General features: G+C 30.6%; 2 protein-coding genes and 1 pseudogene across 3 annotated transcripts; 1 reads left to right on the forward strand and 2 right to left on the reverse strand.

Annotated features, from left to right (window-relative positions):
- Positions 1 to 309: 309 nt before the first annotated feature.
- Positions 310 to 984, reverse strand: BDCG_06712 (uncharacterized protein; the record flags this gene model as incomplete). Its single annotated transcript, XM_045422464.1, has 3 exons — positions 310 to 504; positions 727 to 777; positions 856 to 984. 3 exons carry the CDS (start codon positions 982 to 984, stop codon positions 310 to 312), a joined length of 375 nt encoding a protein of 124 aa, XP_045278101.1.
- Positions 985 to 17,642: 16,658 nt separating this feature from the next.
- On the forward strand, positions 17,643 to 18,104 carry BDCG_17379 (uncharacterized protein; the record flags this gene model as incomplete). The annotated part of the gene is made up of 2 exons (XM_045426513.1): positions 17,643 to 17,708; positions 17,802 to 18,104. 2 exons carry the CDS (start codon positions 17,643 to 17,645, stop codon positions 18,102 to 18,104), a joined length of 369 nt encoding a protein of 122 aa, XP_045278102.1.
- Positions 18,105 to 24,329: 6,225 nt separating this feature from the next.
- On the reverse strand, positions 24,330 to 24,418 carry BDCG_17380 (annotated as a pseudogene). Its single transcript has one exon. The product of its transcript is annotated as a tRNA-OTHER (tRNA).
- Positions 24,419 to 25,324: the final 906 nt, after the last annotated feature.

Here is a 25,324-nt window from a genome sequence, read left to right on the forward strand (position 1 = left end):
TGTGAATCATGATAGTTAAATATATATATATATATATATCATTCCTGACTTGATTACAACTTGTACAATAATTTTTGAAAACTCAAAATCAATTTTAATTATTAATAATTAAAAACTTAAACTTATAACTAACTAATATAAAAAGAAAAAAATCTACTTCTTCTCTTTCTCATTCTTCTTATTATTCTTCATAATTCATTTCTCATTCTTCTTCTTCTTCTTCTTCTTCTTCTTCTTCTTCTTCTTCTTCTCATCTGAGATGATAATCATCTCAAAATCTCTCTTCACTGCCTTCTCAGAGAAGGGTTCTCACTGCTTCTTCTTAGCCAGATCAACCTGCATCTCAAAATCCTGCATTTTCTGATCTGCTGTCTCAGATTCCACCCTAGCAGTAAGCAGATTGACATGCTCAGAGAGCAGAGCTGTCTTCTCAATGTTCTGAATCATGAAGTGCATTTGAGACCTGAATAAGGTCTCAATCTTCTTCTTCTCTGCCAGCTCCTGCTAATCAATTAGAGAACAGAAGTATTATCAAAAATTGTTATCTCTCAATAAAAAACTTATCAGTTTTAACTTCTTTATCTCTTACTTTAATATCTTCTCAATCTTCTTCTGCTGCTGCTTATTTATAGTAATACTCTTCTTCTCTCTCTCTCTCTTTATCTTGATCTCAAGTCATTCTCAGAACTTCTTCTGATCTCATTACTACTGTATGAGACTCTTCACTATCTTCTTTTTCAATCTCTTATAAGTGATGCTATTCATATTATTTCTATACTTAGTTCAGTCTAAATCTATCAGAAGTGTTACTTAAAATCATTATTATTCTGCTCTCTTACAGAGTCTCTTCAAGACATTATAATATGTCTTATGATCTGTCTCTCTATACTTGAATATCTTCTTCTTCTCTTTCTTCAATCTGTGACAGTGCTCATGCGCCTTGATGGTCCGCAGAACCGCAGAATATTTGAAGAGAGATGACATGATTGATTTTGATAAGTATTGAGAAGACAGTGAAGACAGGCAATAATATAATGATGATGATGATGATGATGATAATAATAATGATGATGATGATGATGATGATGATGATGAAAGAGAGAGTGCATCAGAATATATTATTGACTTATCAAACATAAAGAGACAAAGAAACTATTAACAGCTTTCAGAGATGTACAGAAACAGCTACAGTGTTATATAGCAATATTATCTTCATTCAATACATGCACTATTGATATTCTTTATATACATTTATCATATAATCTATATCAGAGATACATGCAGAAAACAGATCTTTATTACTAGAGAGAATGATTACAGTGATTCTTTATTTTCATATTATAAAGATAAGTTATTCTCATTTCTTTCTTCTCTCTTTTCTCTTCTTCTTCAACTCATCACTAAGTTCAAGCTGGTATGAAAACTATTAAAACACTCATAGAAATCCTCAAATTGAAGAGTATAAACTAATCAAATTTTAAATGCAGATGAATCAAATTAATTTAATAATACTAATTATTCATTCTTCTCTCAATAAAACAACAGTTATATCTTTCTTCTTCTCTCTCAAATGAAACATGACTTGTGAAAAGCAAGTATCATGTCAGGCTATAATGATTAACACAGCCTCAGCATGCAGAACTGCATACACACAGCATGTACTGAACTGAGAGACTGTGTGAATTGCAAACTGATGACAGCATTTCAGAGAGAGCTGTGCAGTGTGAAAAAGCTGCAATTCTCAGTCATGTGTGCAGAGAGTGAATCACTGCAGTAAGTGCATGTATATTGCATGAAAGTAATACTTTTTGATAATACTCAGTCTCTGATATTATGAAAATAGAGTCTCTTCATGAGATCTGTTTTTATCAGAAGTCAGAGAATCTTATATTTCTCAAGATTATCTTCACATACCTTGTCTGTGAAATTGATGAGAGAAATTATCAATTTCAGTGTTCTGCTCTTAATATCATTTAAGTGACAGCAGAGTTCACTCTGACCACACTTTTTAAGTGTATATTTTCTAATTATTCATATTTATACAGATATATACTGATTATTTATTAGATAATATTAAGATAATGACTCATCACAGCCATGTTACTCTCATTGTAAGAGATACACAGTTGATAATGAATATTGTAAAGACTCTAAGAAGTGAGTATTTTAAAAGTACTGTGACTCTGTGATCTTGATTTTTTTTGTTTTTATTTTTTATTTTTTTCTTTTTCTTTTCTTTTTTTTTTAATGTGATTTTTTCTTATGTTTGTTTTGTTTTTTATTTTTTATTTTTTTTTGTATTTTATATTTTTTTCATAATTAAAATTATATGAATTATAATTTATATTCAGAAAAGTAATAATATTTGATAACACTCTCTGTTGAATTTTCAACAAATGAGCACTATGTTATGATATTATATAAGTGAGAAGTGATTTTATAATCTCATTTAATATCATTCTCAATAATGAGATCAGAATGAAAATGTGACTAAGAATTTAAACATATTCTTTATCTGAGACTAGATTTTTATTTGAAAAGTGAATCTGAGACCTTTAATATTTGAAATAATGTGATTTGAAATCAATGTAATGAATATAAATCATGATCAGAAGTAATGCTTTTAGACAATGTAATAACTGTAAAGTTTGATTCTGATCTCAGACACGGTCACATGGTCAGTCTAGTCACAGAGGTGCTTAACCTTATGTCAATCTCAATGATATTGTATGAAAGCTCTGAAAATACAAAGTCAATTACACTGTGTGAGACCTGGCTTGAAGCTCTATCTTCTGCATATGGCATTCATTAATGAGATTGCAAAGCATTCTTGAAGATAGTTCTCAAGCTCATTAATAAGATGACTTTCTGTTTCAAAGAGTTGATTTTTGTGAGTTATAATGATTTTATTAATTATAGATTGATAAACCTCTTCAACAGGCATTTATACATATTAAAAGACATCATCTTTCAGAAGGACCTTTATCTTGCTGATTCATTAATATTAATAACACACAATCTGAAGATTCTACTCAATGCGGCCTGTAAAGCGGGTGCGGCAATTTCTTCAGTGACACCAGGCCTACTCACTGCAGCCTGTCAAGAGATTGCAGTGATTTCTGATTCATTAATAGATGATCTGTTCATTGATGAGGAAATCTGACCTGAGTGTTTATTATTTCTCATACTCACTAATAATTGATGAATTGACTATGATATCTCCGCAAGAATACCTATCTTTTTAGTACAGAATACACTGAACTCTTCAGAATTCACAGTTGAATCAGATGATTCTTCAATATCTACAAGAAATATCACTACAGTGGAGAAAGCTTCAGTGAGAAACAGTCTCAAAGACCTACTTATCAATTCTGAGATTGCTGCACTTCTGATCCTGAAAAATCTCACATGTCTCAAAGCTTTTATGAAATGAAAGTATTATTATAAGATCTGTGTTAAAGAGATCAACTGTTTGAAACAGATAGAGATCTGATAACTGATTAAGAGAACATCATAAATGAGTGTTCTTCACAGTCAATGAGTATTTGATAAAAAGTTCAATAATATAAGTAATGTTATCTGTTATAAGACTCACTGAGTTATCTGTGAAAATCTTCAATAGAAGAAAGTCAATTACTTAAGAATCTTTGCACTCATTGTCTCTGCATTCATCTTATAAGCTCTCATGACAATCTCAGCATTTCAGAGATGATATGTTCTGCAGATTGATATAATGACTGCTTTTTTAAACACTCAACTGCCTGCTGATGAATGAATATATATGAATTAACTCACAGAATTCCGCGAAGACTGTGATGATCTTGTGTGTGAGTTGATACAGAGACTCTACAGTCTTAAGCAAGCAGCACTCTTATAATATAAGAAGCTGTGAAAGATGCTATTATACTCAGACTTCTGTGTCAGTCTCTATGATACTGAACTATTTATTCACAATGAAAGACAGATCTATATAATCATCTATGTAAATGATGTTCATCTCTACAGCTCAAAAATCAAAGATCTGAACTGAGTTAAAGCTGAAATTATCACTAATTATGAGATCAAGAATGTAGAGGATTTCAACTGCTATCTAGAAATGAAGATTGATAGAGATTCAACTTTATTAACATTGTCTCAATTTCTCTTTATAAGAAATCTTCTGAAGAAGTTCTTAATAAATGACTGTTATTCTACATTCACTTCTATGAAGAAGAATATCAATTTCATGAATGATGATGAGAAATTAATTACATACACAGCAGAATTTATCCTACAGTTCTATCAATTCAGTATCAGATCTCTGCAATATCTGGCATTTAATACATGTTCTGATATGAGCTTCATCACAGAATTTCTTGAACAATTCAGCTCTCAGTCTACATCAAAGAACTGAGCTACATACAAGTATATACTCTGATATCTACAGAGTGCAATCAATGAGAGTATAATCTATTACAGAGGTGCTGAAATTGAATCTGTAGCATATGCAGATGTCAATTGAGCTGATAGAAATTCAGAATCCTGTTCAATCACTGATTATATCATCTACATGACAGGTGGCCCTGTTGCATAGCAGAGTTGCTGGCAAACAAAGGTCTTCAAGTCATCAACAGAGACTGAATATATTGCATTCTCTGAGACTGTATATAAGCTTATCTGTCTCTGAGAGCTTCTATAAGACACTGAATTCATTTCATCTCATCTCAACAATCTGAATACTGATGATCATCTCATTTTCATCACAGTCAATGATCTGACTTATATAATTCATGCTGATAATAAGTTCATTATAGAGCTATTCTCTTCTGAAGCAATTTTACACTGCTTGAAGCATATAAAGATCTGTTTTCACATTCTTCAGAATCTTGTTCACAAGAATAAGATATCTATCTGATATGTTTCATCTGCTGAGAATGCAGTGAATGAGCTTACTAAATCACTTGAAACATTGAAATATACATGTTGAAAGGAGATTATGAAGATAAAGAGATAGAGAAATAAAAAATGATGTATATCATGACTGATTTTTCATTACTTCACATTTTCCACTCATTTTTTGTACCTGTACTTGATTTGAAGGTGAATTTTGTATATAGCATTGTGTATAGTTACTCTGATGAGTGAGAGTGTCAGGTCACATGATCTGGCTTACTAATCCTTTCACCATATAACTGTTGGCTCTTACGGCCGTTGCGGTTAGCGATTTCACTAGATTATGTGACTCATCACTATATTATGTTTCTGTAGATAGATCTATCAATACAATCTTTAACTATTCTACAGGTTATAGCTCAGATGGCACATCTTTCTTTTTAGAACATTGTATCAACATTTTTTTGACATGAATAGTTCACCTTTTTTGAAAAGACTCTTACTCTTTATTAGAGATATTTCATTTTCCCTGAATCTGTCAGTCAGTGAATTCATATACTTTATATTTTTGAGAAAGTGTGTTCTTCATGAAGAATATCACTTTTTACCTTTTTTTTTTACACATCTAGAAGAAGCAGAGCCATCTCAATATAAGTGATACATCTGTTACTTCAGAGTTCAGCTCAAGGCTCAGAATCACACACTTCACTAAATGACTCATTGATAGAATGATCACTCATTATGAGAAGGCTTCTGACTTGCAAGATGAGACTGAGGTCAGTTTTCACCAGAGTATGAAATTTGATGATGAGACAACAGAGAAGCTTCAGAATCAAGAAAAGCAGAGTTAACATTCATCTGCAGAATCTGTTCATTTCAATTCTTCAAATTCTTCACTATTCTCCATCTTCAGAATGCTGACTTTTAATGATGATCTGAATCAATCTATCTATTGCACCGCAGGCAATCTTATGAATCTTATACAGATGATGCTACAGAATCAAATGACTGCAGCTGAAATCACTTAACATCTCACTACATCTATCTCTGTATAAAGAGACACTACAAGAAATGAGTTGTGGGAATATCAGAAGAAAGTCAAATATACACTAAATATTAAATCAGTGATCACATTTGATGACTCTAATTATGAAGCCTGATGTGTTGATATGTTGACTGATACAGAAGTTATTGATGAAACTGACATTCTATTGAGAACTTAATGAGAATCTCCTTTTACATGTCATATCAACTTCAAGAAGTAAAGAATCTGTTCCAAGTCTCTATATAGATGTATGCCATCAAGTCTTGTTGAAAACATTCAAATCACTATTAAAACCTTAGAAGCTGACAATGCTGCAGCCCTGTGAGACAAGATCAATGTTGAATATATGATATCACTGACAGAAGAACAAGTTAATGTCTTCAAGAAATTGATAAAATTACAAGTCAAGAAGAATGATTATCTTACTTTTCAGAGACATTTTTACTATCTTATTACTCATCACAAAGAGCTCTGTCAGAGTACTGAGAATGTATATCATGATCTTTTCCTCAACAATCTATAAGATTATCAAAGATCATTTGTCAAGACACATTTGAATGAGTTTTTCTCCACTGATCAGGGACTCATTGTCAACATTGATATCAATAATTTGATGAAGCAACTGATCAATTGTACATTCAAGAAGATCATCACTGAGTGGAAAAAGCAGCCTCAGGCTGATTCTGTGACTGCGAAAAAGGACAAAGATGAGGAGAAAAGCACGCCTGTATGAAAGTGCACTCACTGCAGAAGACATGAACATACTGTTGACAGATGTTTCATCTTACACTCTGATAAAAAGAAAAAGAAGGATGACAAGAAGAATGACAAGAAGAAAGAGAAGAAGAATGACTTGATAAGTTCTCAATCAGCAGCAAATGCAGCAATTACAAAGATTGAGTTCTATTTCTCTTTCACAGTCACTGAAAAATCATTCTCTAGATCTTGATATTTGAACACATGTGCAAGCCTGAATATGACAGATGAGCTTCATTCTTTCTCAAATATCAAATCTTTTAATGATAACATCTCTGTCAATTCTGTGACTGAGGGAACTGAGTTTGTCAAGAAGATTGAAACTGTCACCTTGAAGATTGAGAGTGGTGATGTTAATATGCAGAATGTTCACTATATCTCTAATATTACAGTTAACCTGCTCTCATTTGCAAAGCTTGAAGATCAGGGATTTCAATTTACATTGTCTTTCACTATTCCCTTATTTTTCATTTGCAGAGCTCTGAACAGCATTATTTTTCATGCAGTTCAGACTGGTCAGAACAACATATATAAGGTCAATAAATGAGAGTCTAATGAGAATCTCAATCATCTGAACAAGGCAGTCAAGTATATTACAATGCCATATGAGTACAATTTTGACTGAAAAGTTGATCTTTCTGTAATCACTGTTACTACTGTTAATAACATTGATTCTACAGTTCTGAATACAGGCCTCAAGAATACAAGGATATCAAAGACTCTTTTGAACTGGCACTGTGATTTCAGTCACATTCACACTGGTGCTATAATTGCTATGGTCAAGGATTCTCATACTGAAGTCATAATTAAAGACTCTAAGACTAAGTTCTTTTGCAAGAAATGTGTCAAGGCAGGTATGACATGAGATTATTCAAAAACACTGATACCTAGATCTATCTGACTCATTGAGAAGATTCATATTGATCTTGCAGATGATGAATATACATTGAAAGACCTCTCTGATCACTTCTTAGAGTCTCATCAGAGAATCAGATACTGAATGCTTATCATCTGTGATATAACTCACTACTGTTGAGTATATTTTTTGAAGTTCAAGAATGAGACTGTTCAATACTTTGAGTTGTGGCTCAGATTCATGAATAATCTCAGGTATACAGTCCCTGCTTTTCTACAGACTGATATTGATGATGTTTTCTGATTCACACATATACACACAGTTATAAATTCATATAATATCAAATGAGAATCAACAGCATCACATTTGTCACATTAAAATGATGTTTTCAAACATGAAATCTGCACTATTATAAAACAGATTAGAGCTGCTCTTTTGAAAGATAATCTTTCTAAGAAGTTCTGGACAGATGTTCTAGAGACAGTGATTACAATAATCAATAATACTCTTACATCTACAGTTCTTTACAACTTGAAATTTTGATCCTCTACTACAGAGACTTCTGTGATTCCAAGTCTACATAAGATTTCTTAATGTGCACTTACAAATACCCTGCTGAATGTGAGGCATTTTCACTGATTAAGTACAGAGGTTTTTATTCACTTACATGAATTTCAGCAGCCTGTGAATAAGCTTTCTTCACATGCTGATTTCTATCATATCATTGAATTCAGTGACATATCAATATATTGCCTATGACATCTCAAATCTGATAAGATTATTATCAGTAGTGATGTGAGGTTTCTAATCACTGAAAAATCAGAACTGATTGTTACATCTGTGACACTCACTAATAATACTGACATACTGAAACCTGATATTTATCTGATTAATGATGATGAAGACACTTCTGATATTGATGATCTGAATTCCACATGATTGCAGCCTGCGAAATCGCTGGCTACTTACACTTCAAGCTCTATTACAGGTAACCTCCCGAAGTTCTACAAGAATGTCACATCTCAGTCAGAGAGAGTAGAAGATTATTGAAAGAAGTTCATACAACACAAGATTACTGACCTGAAGAGACACAATACATGAAGTTTGATCTCTAGATCTGATATTCTGAGAAGTGAACTGATTGCTTCAGACTGTTGAGTGTTTCTTGAGAAAGATAGACCTGTGGACCTGAATACTGATTCTGATGATATTCTTAGAAAATTATATTAAGTGATTTATAATAACTAACTTAAGAAGAATTCTAGAGAAGAGATCTACACTTCTGTTATCACTGATACTGTCAATTATATTCTTTTTACAATAGCAGTACTACACAGTTGAACACTTTGTTAAGTGAATATAGTGATGATATATCTGCATGAGCATCTCACTAAGAAGGTTTATATAAGATAATTCATCAGATTTGAGACAGATTCACTGAAAACACTTGTCTGCACAGTTGAGAGTAGTCTATACAGTCTGAACTCTGCAGTGAAGATCTGATATGATTACTTAACAGCTCTATTGAGTGATCTTGAATTTACAGTCAGTATTTATGATTCAGCACTCTGATATTATATATTCAGATATCATCTCTATATAACAATCTATATTGACAATCTCAATATCATATTCAAAGCTTCTGAGAATGCTGATTGACTAGTGAGTATACTCAGTGAGAAATTGAAAGTCAAGAATCTACATCAGTCAATCAAGTATTTGAGTATGAAGATCAATTATTCAGATAAGAGAATTGATTTAACACATTGTTAATATATTAAATATCTTATTAAAGATTTCTATCTTGATGATACAGCTATCACTAGAATATCAATGAAGAATAGATTCTGTATTAATGATTTCTCTATATCTGAAAAAGAGGCTGATTTCACAATTCAGTGATATTAACATGATGTGAGTTACTTGCAATACCTTGCAGTTAAAACACATTCTGATATCACTTATACTGCCTCACTACTCACTCAACAGAATGTTGATTCAACATCTCAATGTTAAAAGACTTTATTACACATTATACATTATTTGAAAGAGATTATGAATCTGAGTATTTTCTACAGACATAGTCTGTATAAGAGGTTCATTTCTACTGATCTTTTCATTTCTACTGATCTTTTCATTATTTCTGATTTTCTCAATGATTTCTACTTACTCTTCAGCTACTCAGATTCTGATTGAACTGGCTTCTTGAATAATAATAGAAAATCAATATTCAGCTACATTTTTAAGCTCACAGACAGTCTGATTTCATGATGTTCAGTGAAGCAATCTTGTATATCTCTAAGTTTTAATAAGACTGAATATATGACTCTTAGTGAGATGATCTGCAAGACAACATGAATTCAGAATCTTATAATTGAGCTTGACTTTATCACTACATCTCTGATACAGATTCTCACTGATAATAAGAATGTCATAGATCTTACAAAGATGACAGTCATTACAGTCTGAAGCAAGCACATTGACACATGTTTTCATTTTTCATGTTGACAGTTGAATCAGAGAGTCATTGATTTAAAATATATTCTTATCACTCAGATAATAGTGAATGAACTCACTAAATCTCTAGACACTGTGACATTTGTATGATTCATGATTTTACTAGGTCTTACAGACATAAAAGTTGAGAATGTTTAATTTTACATTTATATTTGATTTTGACAGACTATCTTGGTGGTTTGAGTGTTTTTGTATGTGATTCTTGTTATCTCGAGGGGGGGTGTTGGCCCTTACGGCCGTTGCGGTTAGCGATCCCACTAGATCACGTGACCCACCACTATATTATGTTCCTGTAGATAGATCTATCAATACAACCTTCAACTATTCTACAATAACTTTTCACAAAGCTAGCAACCTTTCAATCACACAAGCTTGACACCTTCCACATCATCCGCATGGAAGCGATGGGCCGTGTGAAACCGCAACGGGGCCTTGGCGCGGCCGGGAGCGTGACAATGCCCTCCCCTTTAAGGGCATAGTCCCGATGCCCTCAAGATTACCGAATTAGGAATTATCTTTGTTGTATAGCAACAGTTGCCAACCGATTGACAGTGCGTATGCTGCACAAAGGAATAGATGAGTTGTTCTGCTGACTGCATAGGTCTTCCTTTTCTCACCTTCGTTCAAACCAAACGCATGGTAAGTGGGTTCCTTATATATCGATTTGGAATGTGGAAAACATAGTTAACAAGTGGCTTGCAGATCTCTCAACATATTCCATCCTACGTATGGAATTCCCTGTAAAAGTGGTGTGTTTTAGGGGCAAAGCTAACAGTAGTGGCAGGATTTTTCGAAAAGATCCCCCCTCCTCCCACTCCCGTTGTTTCCGTTGCGCCCGCAACAACGACTCCTGTCTCCCTGTAAGTATTACCTACTCTACAAGAAGGCGTCGTGTCGGCTCTGACAAGGAGCCCAGGTGCCCAAGCAGTACAGAGCGAGGGTCTCGGAGCTTCAAGCGTTGGCGGATTCTGTCAAGGCTGGGGAGGTCCCCCTTGCTCATCTGTAAAAGGAGGTGAAAGCGTGGATCTCTGAGGTGAAAAAACACCTCAGGATGGCTGGTCTCAAGAAGGGATCAGTCAGCACTGCTGTTGAAAGTGCTGCAGAGATCAATCACTGATTGAAGAGAATCTCACTTCAATTGAAGCAGATGACTGAGATGCTTTATAAGTTAATAAGTTGATATTTTATGCATTTCTCATGCTCTTCTGCAGTGCTGCAGTGCTAACTTCTCAGCAGGCAAAGATGTCAGTACTGAAGACTTCAACAGTGAAGAATGAGTTTGATGAAGATGTGATTATTAATGAGTAGACTCTGAGATTCTCTCTTTTTACTTTTTCAGCGGGCTGTGACTCTATTAGAATAGCAGCAGCCTGCAGATCAATAATTTTAATCTTTTTATTAATTTTCAATATTTCTTTCCTCTAATCACTTCAGGAATTTTACACTTGTGTAGTCTTATTAAACTTCTAAAAAACTCTTTGAGAGAAAATAGAAGAAGAGTGCTACAGAGTTTACAAGGCGCTGACTCACTACTATAAGTAGACTGACCGCTGAGATTATGAATTTCACATTTAATCTCATTTAATCTGATCTCATACATTTCTTGATATGAGTCTCATCAGAACCAAGTCTTAAAAAAATCTGAAAATGAATCATTTCTGAGAGAAATGACATGAAAAATAACTAGATTTAATTCAAGAACAGTGAAATGAAAGTAATTTTTCAGAATAAACTATGAAAGATGATCATTCTTTTAAAATCAGAATAAGACTGAGACTGAAGATTAAAATCAGTCTCATTTAATTTATTCAGTGATTACTTATATAATCAGAATTTGATAATAATTATTAATAATACTTATGAAATAACTAAATACATTCTTATACAAGTTTATTCTTTACTTTTTCATAAAAACTACACTTCTCTGATATACTGTGATCAGAGATATTAAACTATCTAATAATTCTATGTTTTATAATTATGAGTTTCTTGATTATTTCTTCTTATAATTGTCTCTGATAATAGTGATAAATATCTTGACTTAAGTTGAACTTTCACTTCATTCTCATCTCTGTCAATGAAATTGTCAGAATATCATATATTATCAGTGTAATAGTTAAATATATACTCTCAATAATTTTTCATAACTCTAGAATTGATTTAATGTGTAAATTTATCAGATTATCTTGAAGATAGCAGTCAAATTCAGTTTTATAAGTATATAATTTTATCTGATTTTCAGTTGTAATTAATATATACAAGTTCTGTTTCAAAGTTAGTATTATAGTTCTATATAATATGAAGTGTTATCAAAGATTATTACTTATTAAAGAATTATATTTCACTATCTTCATATCTTAAACATCTGCTCATTCAAATCTCTGATAGTTAGTATTGTAGTAGTCTCAGACTAATTTAATATATAAGTCTTATTTCTTCTCTGTTCAATCTTGAGAAGTGTAGATATTAACTTAATAAGAGAGATCTAGTAGAGCTGCTACAGTATAATACTCTGTAAAAGATTATTCTATTTTACTGTAGTAATATATCAGTTTATTTCTTATAGTAATAATAGTCTATGTTATAGTATTATCTCAGACTGAATTTCTTTTTAAGTGATTTAACTGCTTCTCAAGATAAGTAAATAAACTATTATATACTTATCAGACTGACTGCAGTATTAATATATAAGTAATTGAGACTATCTTTATTATTTTATAAAACTGAAACAGTAAATCAATCACATATTTCAACTAAGTTTATTTTATATCAGAAAGTTTCAATATCTGAATCTTTTTCTGATCAGAGTATTACACTCAATGATTAATTATCTGATATAATTGAAGAGTCTGAACAGTTATATTATATATTAAACTCTATCATATTCTAACATTCTGTATCATATTCAGTGATGTGACTGATTTATTTATTTATTAAATATCATGAAATTATTATTATTATTTAGAAGAGATATAAATTGTATTAACAATGTTTTGAATCTATGATATTTAAATTATTAGTCAATCTATTCAAAATTAACAGTAGTGTTATTAAAAAGTATTATTAAAAAGCAATATTAAAAAGTATTATTAAAAAACATTATCTTTTATAAAGTGAATATAAAAGTTACTTGAGTAATTACTTTCATCTCATTCTCATCTCAAGAACCAGTTATCTCATTATTCTTTATCTTAATATTAAGATTCTTTATCAGTGTTTATATCATAAGTTGAATCACATGAGCAATGCAGAAAATATGACCTTGTTTATTATTTCAGAAATGCAAAGCTAATTTTTGCTTCAAGCTCTTCACTATAGTGTAGTTATTCACAGCATTGTCAGTTGTAATTGTAAGAAGACTGAGACTAATATCTTAATAGTTATTTTTAATCACAGTTATTAATATCTCTGCTATATAATTCTCAGTATGACTACTGATTAATGATTCAAATTCAATTAATGTCTCTTAATAAGTTCAGTTCTCATCAATGTAATAACATATAACTCTTATAAATGTAAGATTATTTATACTAGTTTATACTTTCACTGTGAGAGATACTCTTTGATGATTCTTCAACTCTGATTCTAGATATTATATATTGACTTTGTAGTATATCTCAAGGTTGAACTGAAGACAGAATTGATATAGAATATGAAGATTTGAATTAAGCATTTGAAGAAGTGTTCAGAATTCAGAGTTTTCAATTGATTGAAGAGAAAGATTCAGAGATATATATATATAAAGTAATTATTCATAGAAGTTATCAGATGAGAGTTATGAAATCAGAGTACTGATACAGAGTCATTTTCACATAATTTTCTTCAAATTAGAAAGTTAGTGTTATTAAAAATTATTATCTGATAGAGTAACTTATTAGCTCAGTAGTAATTTTCTGATTATTTTTCTTTTATTGTCTGCATTCTGATAACTTCAGATGTTAAAAAATTTCTTCAGAGCTATGATCAGTTCATAATGAATATTTCTGAATAAAGTTATAGTAATTATAGCAGAGAGATGACTCTTCAGTAATCTGTAATACAATCTATTGATAATTATTCTATAGTTCATCTTGATATTTATGTTGAGTTTTTCATAAATTTCATGACCTGAAATCAGATGTGAAGAATAAAGTGATTATTCATCATAATTAAAAGAGAGTATTCTGTGTTAAATTGTAAATAATATAGACTTTGTAATTCACAGTGATTTCTTGAAGAGTTTATAAATCTTCAATAGAAGTAAAAGAAGTGAAAGAAGTGAATTCAGAAGACATGATAATAATTTAAGAAAGATAATAATTTATTTTTAATAACTGATCAGTGATCACTGATGTGTATAAGAAGAATTAATATAAGAGAAAATAATCTTATTTCTTAGCTTAGTTATAATTTTAGTACTAACTCAGATTGAATATCATTGATGTATAAAAGTAAATAAATAATCTTGATTAATCTCTGTCATATTTCTTGAAATATATTAATATTGTGAAAGAGAGTGTTACTAAATTGCATTATCAGATGATATTATTAAAAATATATTAATATTGTGAATATCACTGTTAAAAAAATGTTGATACTTATACATTATAGTAATTTGTGAATCATGATAGTTAAATATATATATATATATATATATTATTCCTGACTTGATTACAACTTGTACAATAATTTTTAAAAACTCAAAATTAATTTCAATTATTAATAATTATGAACTTATAACTAATTAATATAAAAAGAAAAAAACTTTTTCTACTTATTATCTTTCTTCTCTTTCTCATTCTTCTTATTATTCTTCATAATTCACTTCTTATTCTTCTTCTTCTTCTTCTTCTTCTTCTCATCTGAGATAATAATCATCTCAAAATCTCTCTTCACTGTCTTCTCAGAGAAGAATTTCTGCTGCTTCCTCTTAATCAGATTAACCTGCATCTCAAAATCCTGCATTCTCTGATCTACTGTCTCAGGTTTCATCTCAGCAGTAAGCAGATTGACATGCTCAGAGAGCAGAGCTATCTTCTCAATGTTCTGAATTATGAAGCATATTTAAGACCTGAACAAGGCCTCAATTCTCTTCTTCTCTGTCAGCTTCTGCTAATCAATTAGAGAACAGAAGTGTTATTAAAAATTATTATCTCTTAATAAATAAAAAACTTATCAGTTTTAACTTCTTTATCTTCTACTTTAATACTCTCTCAATCTTCTTCTGCTGCTGCTTATTTATAGTAACACTCTTTCTCTCTCTCTCTCTCTTCATCTTAGTCTCAAATCATTCTCAGAACTTTTTCTGATCTTATCACTACTGTATGAGACTCTTTACTATCTTCTTCTTCAATCTCTCATGAGTGATGTCATCTGCATTATTTCTATACTTAGTTCAGTCTAAATCTATCAGAAGTATTACTTAAAATCATTATCATTCTACTTTCTTACAGAGTCTCTTTAAGACATTATAATGTATCTTATAATCTATCTCTTCTCACTTGAATGCCTTCTTCTTCTCTTTCTTCAATCTGTGACAGTGCTCATGCGTCTTGATTAGACTGACCGTGTGACCGTGTCTGAGACCAGGATCAAACTTTACAGTTATCATATTGCCTAAAAGCATTACTTCTGATCATGGTTTATGTTCATCACATTGATCTTAAATCATATTATTTCAAATATTAAAGGTCTCAGATTCACTTTTCAAATAAAAATCTAGTTCTGAATAAAGAATATGTTTGAATTCTTAGTCACATTTTCATTCTGATTTCATTATTGAGAATGGCATTAAATGAGATTATGAAATCACTTCTCACTTACATAATATCATAACATAGTGCTCATTTATTGAAAATTCAACAGAGAGTGTTATCAAATATTGTTACTTTTCTGAACACAGATCATAATTCATATAATTTTAATTATGAAAAAAATATAAAATATAAAAAAAAACAAAAAATAAAAAACAAAACAAACACAAGAAAAAATCACATTAAAAAAAAAAAAAAAAAGAAAAGAAAAAGAAAAAAATAAAAAATAAAAATAAAAAAAATCAAGATCACAGGGCTGCAGCACTCTTAAAATACTCACTTCTCAGAGTCTTCACAATGTTCATCATCAATCATGTATTTCTCACAGTGAGAATAACACAGCTGTGATGAGTTATTGTCTTAATATTATCTAATAAATAATCAGTATATATCTGTATAAATGTGAATAATTAGAAAACATACACTTAAAAAGTGTGGCCAGGGTGAACTCTGCTGTCACTTGAATGATATCAAGAACAGAACACTGAAATCAATGATTCCTCTCATTGATTTCACAGACAAGGCATGTGAAGATGATCTTGAAGAATATAAGATTCTCTGACTTCTAATAAAAATGAATCTCACAGAGAGACTCTATTTTCATGATATTAGAGACTGAGTGTTATTAAAAAGTGTTACTTTCATGCAATGCACATGCACTTACTGCAGTGATTCACTCTCTGCACATGTGATCAAGAATTGCAGCTTTCTCACACTGCACAGCTCTTCTTGAAATGCTGCTGTCAGTTTGCAACTCACACAGTCTCTCAGTTCAGCACATGCTGTGTGTATGCAGTCCTGCATGCTGGGGCCGTGTTGATCATTATGGCCTGGCGTGGTACTTGCTTTTCATGAGCCATGTTTTATTTGAAGAGGGAAGGAGAAGACATGACTGTTGTTTTATTGAAGAAGAGATGAATAATTAGTATTATTGAATTAATTTGATTCATCTGTATTTAAAATTTAATTAGTTTATACTCTTTAATTTGAGGATTTCTGTGAGTGTTTTAATAGTTTTCATATCAGCTTGAACTTAGTGATGAGTTGAAGAAGAAGAGAAAAGAGAGAAGAAAGAAATGAGAATAACTTATCTTTATAATATGAAAACAGAGAATCACTGCAATCATTCTTCATAGCAACAAAGATCTGTTTTCTGCATGTATTTCTGATATAGATTATATGATAAATGTATACAAAGAATATCAATAGTGCATGTATTGAATGAAGATAATATTGCTATGCAACACTGTAGTCATTTCTGTACATCTTTAAAAGCTGTTAATAGTTTCTTTGTCTCTTTATGTTTGATAAGTTAATAATATATTCTGATGCACTCTCTCTTTCATAATCATCATCATTATCATCATCATCATTATCATTATCACTATCATCATCATTATCATCATTATTATCATTATCATCATCATCATCATTATATCATTGCCTGTCTTTACCCCTCTTTCAATACTCATTAAAATTAATCATATCATTCCTCTTCAAATATTCTGCGGTCCTGCGGACCATCAAGGCGCGTGAGCGCTGTCACAGATTGAAGAGAGAGGAGAAGAAGGTATTCAAGTGTGAGGAGACAGATCACAAGACACATTATAATGCCTTGAAGAGGCTTTGTAAGAGAGTAGAATGATAATGATTTTAAGTAACACTTCTGATAGATTTAGACTGAACTAAGTATAGAAATAATGCAGATGACACTGCCTGTGAGAGATTGAAAAAGCAGATAGTGAAGAGTCTCATACAGCAGCAGTGAGATCAGAAGAAGTTCTGAGAATAATTTAAGACTAAGATGAAGAGAGAGAGAGAGAAGAAGAGTGTTACTGTAAATAAGCAGCAGCAGAAGAAGATTGAGAAGGTATTAAAGTAAGAGACAAAGAAGTCAAAACTGATAAGTTTTTTATTAAGAGATAATGATTTTTGATAATGCTTCTGTTCTCTAATTGATTAGCAGGAGCTGATAGAGAAGAAGAGAATTGAGGCCTTGTTCAGGTCTCAAATGCACTTCATGATTCAGAACATTGAGAAGACAGCCCTGCTCTCTGAGCATGTCAATCTGCTTACTACTGAGATGAAACCTGAGACAGCAGATCAGAAAATGCAGGATTTTGAGATACAGGTTGACCTGGCTGAAAGAAAGCAGCAGAAACCCTTCTCTGAGAAGACAGTGAAGAGAGATTTTGAGATAATTATCACCTCAGATAAGAAGAAGAAGAAGAAGAAGAAGAAGAAGAAAAAGAAGAATGAGAAGTGAATTATGAAGAATAATAAGAAGAATGAGAAAGAGAAGAAGTAGATTTTTTTCTTTTTATATTAATTAGTTATAAGTTTAAGTTTTTAATTATTAATAATTAAAATTGATTTTGAGTTTTCAAAAATTATTGTACAAGTTGTAATCAAGTCAGGAATAATATATATATATATATATATTTAACTATCATGATTCATAAATCACTATAATGTATAAGTATCAACATTTTTTCAACATTGATATTTATAATATTAATATATTTTTAATAATATCATCTGATAATGTAATTTGATAACACTCTCTTTTATAATATTAATATATTTCAAGAAATATAACAGAGATTAATCAAGATTGTTTGTTTACTTTTATATATTAATGATATTCAATCTGAGTTAGTACTAAAATTATAACTAAGTTAAGAAACAAGATTATTTTCTCTTATATTAATTCTTCTTACACACATCAGTGATTAGTTATTGAAAATAAATTATCATCTTTCTTAAATTATTATCATATCTTCTGAATTCACTTCTTTCACTTTGTTTACTTCTATTGAAGATTCACAAACTCTTCAAGAAATTACTGTGAATCACAAAGTCTATATTATTTATAATTTAACACAGAATGCTCTCTTTCAATTATGATGAATAATCACTTCATTCTTCACATCTGATTTCAGGTCACAAAATTTATGAAAAACTCAACACAAATATTGAGATGAACTATGAAATAATTATCAACAGGTTGTATTGTAGATTACTGAAGAGTCATCTCTTTACTGCAATCACTGTAACTTCATTCAGAAACATTCATTATAAACTGATCATGACTCTGAAGAAATTTCCTGACATCTGAAGTCATCAGAATGCAGATAATAAAAGAAAAATAATCAGAAAATTACTACTGAGCTGATAAGTTGCTCTACCAGATAATGATTTTTGATAATACTAACTTTCTAATTTGAAGAAAATCATATGAAAACAACTCTGTATCAGTACTCTGATTTCACAACTCTTATCTGATAACTTCTGTGAATAATTACTTCACATGTGTATATCTCTGAATCTTCCTCTTCAATCAATTGAAAACCCCGAATTCTGAACACTTCTTCAAATGCTTAATTCAAATCTTCATATTCTATATCAATTCTGTCTTTGATCCAACCTTGAGACACACTACAAAGTCAATATGCAACATCTAGAACCAGAGTTGAAGAATCATCAAAGAGTATCTCTCACAGTGAATACATAGACTAGTACAAACAATCTTGCATTTATGAGAGTTACATGTTATTACATTGATGAGAACTGAACTTATCAAGAGACATTAATTAAATTTGAATCATTGATCAGTAGTCATACTGGGGATTATATAGCAGAGATATTAATGACTGTGATTAAAAATGACTATTGAGATATTAGTCTCAGTCTTCTTACAATTACAACTGACAATGCTGTGAATAACTACACTATAATGAAGAGCTTGAAGCAAAAATTGACTTTGCATTTCTGAAATGATAAACAAGGTCATATCCCCTGCATTGCTCATGTGGTTCAACTTGTAGTACAAACACTGATAAAGAATCTTAACATCAAGACAAAGAATAATGAGATGACTGATTCTTAAGATGAGAATGAGATGAAAGTGATTACTCAAGTAACTTTTGCATTCACTTTGTAAAAGATAATGTTTTTTGATAACACTTTTTAATATTGCTTTTTGATAATGCTTTTTGATAATGCTACTGTTAATTTTGAATAGATTGACTAATAATTTAAATATCATAGATTTGAAACATTGCTAATGTGATTTGTATCTCTTCTAAACAACAATAATGATTCCATGATATTCAATAAACAAACAAATCAGTCACATTACTGAATATGATACAGGATGTTAGAACATGATTAAGTTTAATATATAAGATGACTGTTCAGACTCTTCAATTGTGTCAGATGATTAATCATTGAGTGCAACACTCTGATCAGAAAAAGATTCAGATATTGAAACTTTCTGATATGAAGTAAACTCAGTTGAAATATGTGATTGATTTACTGTTTCAGTTTTATAAGACAACAAAGACAGTCTCAATCACTTATACATCAATGCTGCAGTCAGTCTGATGAGTGTATAACAGTTTATTTACTCATCTTGAGAAGCAGTTGAATCACTCAAAAAGAAATTCAGTCTGAGATGATGCTATAGTGTAGGCTATTGTTACTGCAAGGAATAAACTGACATATTACTACAGCAAAACAGAACAATCTTTTGCAGAGTACTATGCTATAGCAGCTCTACTAGATCTCTTCTGTCAAGTTAACATCTACACTTCTCAAGATTGAACAGAGAAGGAATGAGACTCATATGTCAAATTAGCCTGAGACTACTACAATGCTAACTATCAGAGATTTGAATGAGCAGATGTTCAAGATGTGAAGACAGTGAAATACAATTCTCTAGTAAGTAACAATCTTTGATAATACTTCATATCACATAGAACTATAATACTCACTTTGAAACAGAACTTGTATACATTGATTGCAACTGAAAATCAGGCAAAACTACATACTTATAAAACTGAATTTGACTGCTATCTTCAAGATGATCTGATGAATTTACACATCAAATCAATTCTAGAGTTATGAAAAATTGTTGAGAGTACATATTCAACTGTTGCACTGATGACATGTGATATTCTGACAATTTCATTGACAGGGATGAGAATGAAGTGAAAGTTCAACTCAAGTCAAGATATTTGTCACTATCACTGAGAACAATTACAAGGAGAAACAATCAAGAAACTCATGATTATAAAACATGAAATTATCAGACAGTTTAATACCTCTGATCACAGTATATCAGAGAAGTGTAGTTTTCATGAGAAAGTGAAGAATAAACTTACACAAGAATGTATTTAGTTGTTTCATGAGTATTATCAATAATCATTATTAAATTCTGATTATATAAGTAATCACTGAATGAATCAAATGAGACTGATTTTGATCTTCAGTCTCAGTCTCATTCTGATTTTGAAAGAATGATCATCTTTCACAGTTTATCCTGGAAAATTACTTTCCTTTCACTGTTCTTGAATTAAATCTGGTCATTTTTCACACCATTTCTCTCAGAAATGGTCCATTTTCAGATTTTTTTGAGGCTTGGTTCTGATGGGACTCACACCAAGAAATGTATGAGACCAGACCAAATGAGACCAAATGTGAAATTCATGGTCCCGCCGGCCAGTCTAGTCTTGATAGTTCACAGAACTGCAGAATATTTGAAGAGAAATAACATAATTGATTTCAGTGAGTGTTGAAGAGAGATAAAGGCAGAAGAGGTAATCAGAAATAATATAATAATAATGATGATGATAATAATAATGATAATGATAATGATAATGATAATAATAATAGTAATAGTAATAATAATGATAATGATGATGATGATAATAATAATGATGAAAGAGAGAGTGCATTGAAATATATTACTAACTTATCAAATATAAAGAGACTCAAAGAAAATATTAACAGCTTTCAGTGATGTACAGAAACAGCTACAGTGTTACATAGTAATATCATCTTCATTTAATACATGTACTGTTGATATTATTTATATACAGTTATTATATAATCTGTATCAGAGATATATGCAGAAAACAGATCTTTGTTACTAGAACAAATAATTACAGCAATTCTCTGTTTTCATATTATAAAGATAAGTTATTCTCATTTCTTTCTTCTCTCTTTTCTCTTCTTCAATCAATCACTAATTTCAAGCTGATATGAAAACTATTAAAACACTCTCAGAAACTCTTAAATTGAAGAGTATAGACTAATTAAATTTCAAATACAGAAGAAATCAAATTATCTTCTACAGATTCAATTACTCATTCTCTCTTAAATAAAACAGCAGTTACATTTCTTCTCCTTCTCAATCAAATAAAACATGACTCATGAAAAGTGAGTATCACGTCAGGTCATAATAATTAACATGACCTCAGTATGCAGAACTGTATATATACAGTGTGTACTGAACTGAGAGACTGTATGAGTTACAAACTGACAGCAGCATTTCAGAGAGAGCTGTGCAGTGTGAAAAAGCTGCAACTCTCAGTCACATGTGCAGAGAGTGAATTATTATAATAAGTATATATGTATTAAAGTAACACTTTTTAATAATACTCAGTCTCTGATATGATGAAAATAGAGTCTCTCTGTAAGATCTGTTTCTATCAGAAGTCAGAGAATCTTATATTTCTTAAGATTATCTTCACATGCCTTGTCTGTGAAATCAATGAGAGAAATCATCAATTTCAGTATTCTGTTCTTAATATCATTCAAGTGACAGCAGAGTTCATCCTGACCATACTTTTTAAGTGTATATTTTCTAATTATTCACATTTATATAGATATATACTGATTATTTATTAGATGATATTAAGATAATGACTCATCACAGCTGTGTTACTCTCACTGTGAGAGATACACAGTTAATAATAAATATTGCAAAGACTCTGAGAAGTGAGTATTTTAAAGATACTGCAGCTCTGCAATCTTGATTTTTTTTTATTTTTATTTTTTATTTTTTTATTTTTCTTTTCTTTTTTTTTATTTTTCTTTCTCTTTCTATCTCTTTTTTTCTTTCTCTTCTTTTTTTCTTTCTCTTTTTTTTTTTTTTTATTGTGATTTTTTCTTGTTGTTTTGTTTTTTGTTTTTTTATTATTTTTTGTATTTTACATTTTTTTTTAATTAAAATGATATTAATTATAATCTGTGTTTAGAAAAGTAATAATATTTGATAATACTCTCTATTGAATTTTCAACAAATGAGTACTATGTTATGATATTATGTAAGTGAGAAATGATTTCATAGTCTCATTTAATACCATTTTCAATAATAGAATTAGAATGAAAATGTGACTAAGAATTCAAATATATTATTTATCTGAGACTAGACTTTTATTTGAAAAGTGAATCTGAGACCTTTAATATTTGAAATAACAGAATTTGAAATCAATGTGATGAACACAAATCATGATCAGAAGTAATACTTTTAGATAATATGATAACTGTAAAGTTTGATTCTGATTTCAGACACGGTTACACGGTCAGTCTAACTATGAGATTATCTCTAAAAAATTCTTTGAGAAAAACAAGAAGTCTTAAGCAGTATTTCTTGCTCAACATCTCTGATGTGTAACAGAGCAGTCTCTACTAGCTGTCTCATAGCTTACAATCTCTTTCTCAGCATTCTTCAAATACTTAAGCAGTTCTCACAAATTCTCTGACAATAGATAATCTTCTCATTTAACAAGATATTGAAGCTTACTGTAATATATTCACTTATTCAATATTTTCTTCATAAGATATTCAGTATCATTCTCAATCTTAATACTATTCAGTCAAGACAGCTTCATCTCAGAGTGTTACTTATAGAGCTTTAAATAGAAAGTGTGAAAAATAGAATGAATTAATTTCAATTCTGTGAGTAATTTCAACTCATATATCTGCTTACTCATTACTTTTATTACTGAGAAAGATTCTAGTCACTACTCACTGAGCTTCTTACACAGTCTCATTGTCTTGATATTCTTTACTGAAAGTAGCACTTGATTCTCTATTAAGAACTTCATTGAAAGATGTTTTTAATTATAGTATTTTATCTGCTACTTCTGAGCATAGTAGATACTTTTCATCATCTTCTTATAAATTTTATTCAAAAGTTTCAATCTCACTTTTACTTCTAATACTGAGAGATACTTCATTCTCTGTATCTATCTAATATTCTGACTGTCTATTCTTCTTTTTGAAATGTTATCTACAATATCACTGAATAATAAAGAATTATATTTATAATAAGTATAGAAAGAAGATATCTTTAAGATTGTATTCTTTACATTGTTATATATAAATTCAGTGATCAGAAGATGTTTAAGTTAATTATTCTTATTATTATTATTATTATTCTTTCATTATACTCATATGCAAGCGGAGCTTATAATGAGTTCTTGCGTGATGTTAAATACAGGCTAAGTGTTAATTATACAGGAGGAAATACAGGTGTTGAGATCACACCAAGATAACAAGAATATAGAAAATACAAAGAAGTGACAATTAGATACATGCGATAATAACTTCCCAGCCCAGGAACATAGAGTGATTTATTGAAGTAATTTGTACACCTCTGTATTTATTAGAAACCTGAGGTGCTTGAGTTCCGGATTTAATGTATCCCCTGCGGGTTTCGAACCCACACACCTTGGTTTCCCACGCCAAGGCGCTACCGGGTGGCCGCATTAACCATTCGGCCACCGGGGCAAGTCAATTATTCTGATAATATGAACAGAACACTTAAAGATACTGTTCTAGTGTCTGATTCTAATGTTCAGTCTGATTATCTGTCTCAGACTGTCTGCAGATGAAATGCAGTACTGAGAAGATATCTTATTATAAGATGATAGTAAAAAGTCAATCAGTATTTACTGATGAAGAGAAATTCTCAATCTATTATCAATGATTTCAGAGCACTGTAATCATGAATAATAGTATTTAAAAACAGATCAGTCAATTCAAAAGCTTTAATCTTTTTATAAGTAGAGATATATCTGATTATCTTTATGAAGTAATTAATAATGATTAAAATTGAGTTATATTCTGTAAGAAATCCCGCTCCTCGCGGATTCTTTACCTCTATTTCTATCTCTCGCGTAATCAATAGGGCTAGCAGCCCTTGGCTACACACAACTATATAGACTGAAGTTTGTGAATACTATTCACAACTCAGCTTGAATACTATTATATATTTAATTTCTATATTTTATCTTTCTACTGTAAATACTTCTAGTAGTTAATAGTACATATTATATCAAGCTGTAAACATCTGAATAATCATCTGTGAGCACTTATTCTTACATTTCAAGCTCAGTCAGTCAGCAACTATCTATTATAACTGAAAGAACTAGAAACTTATATACTTCAATCTCTGCAAACTCTACTGCAGATACTTAGAAGCAGTCATCTGAATTATGAATAATCTTTATAAAAGAAGTCTCAGAGAACTTATCAATCACTTATGAAACATTATTCTCTATATCTGTGACAGAGAAACTCTCTGAACTCATGAATAAATCAATCTCAGTGAACAATATTCTTGAGCATCTCTTATAAAATTAAGCTATTTTTCTACAAGAAATGCTTACTATCTGTAAATACTCTTAAACTGAG

Source organism: Blastomyces dermatitidis (genome assembly GCF_000003525.1).
Source record: "Blastomyces dermatitidis ER-3 genomic scaffold supercont1.7, whole genome shotgun sequence".
Taxonomy (NCBI): Eukaryota; Fungi; Ascomycota; class Eurotiomycetes; order Onygenales; family Ajellomycetaceae; genus Blastomyces; species Blastomyces dermatitidis.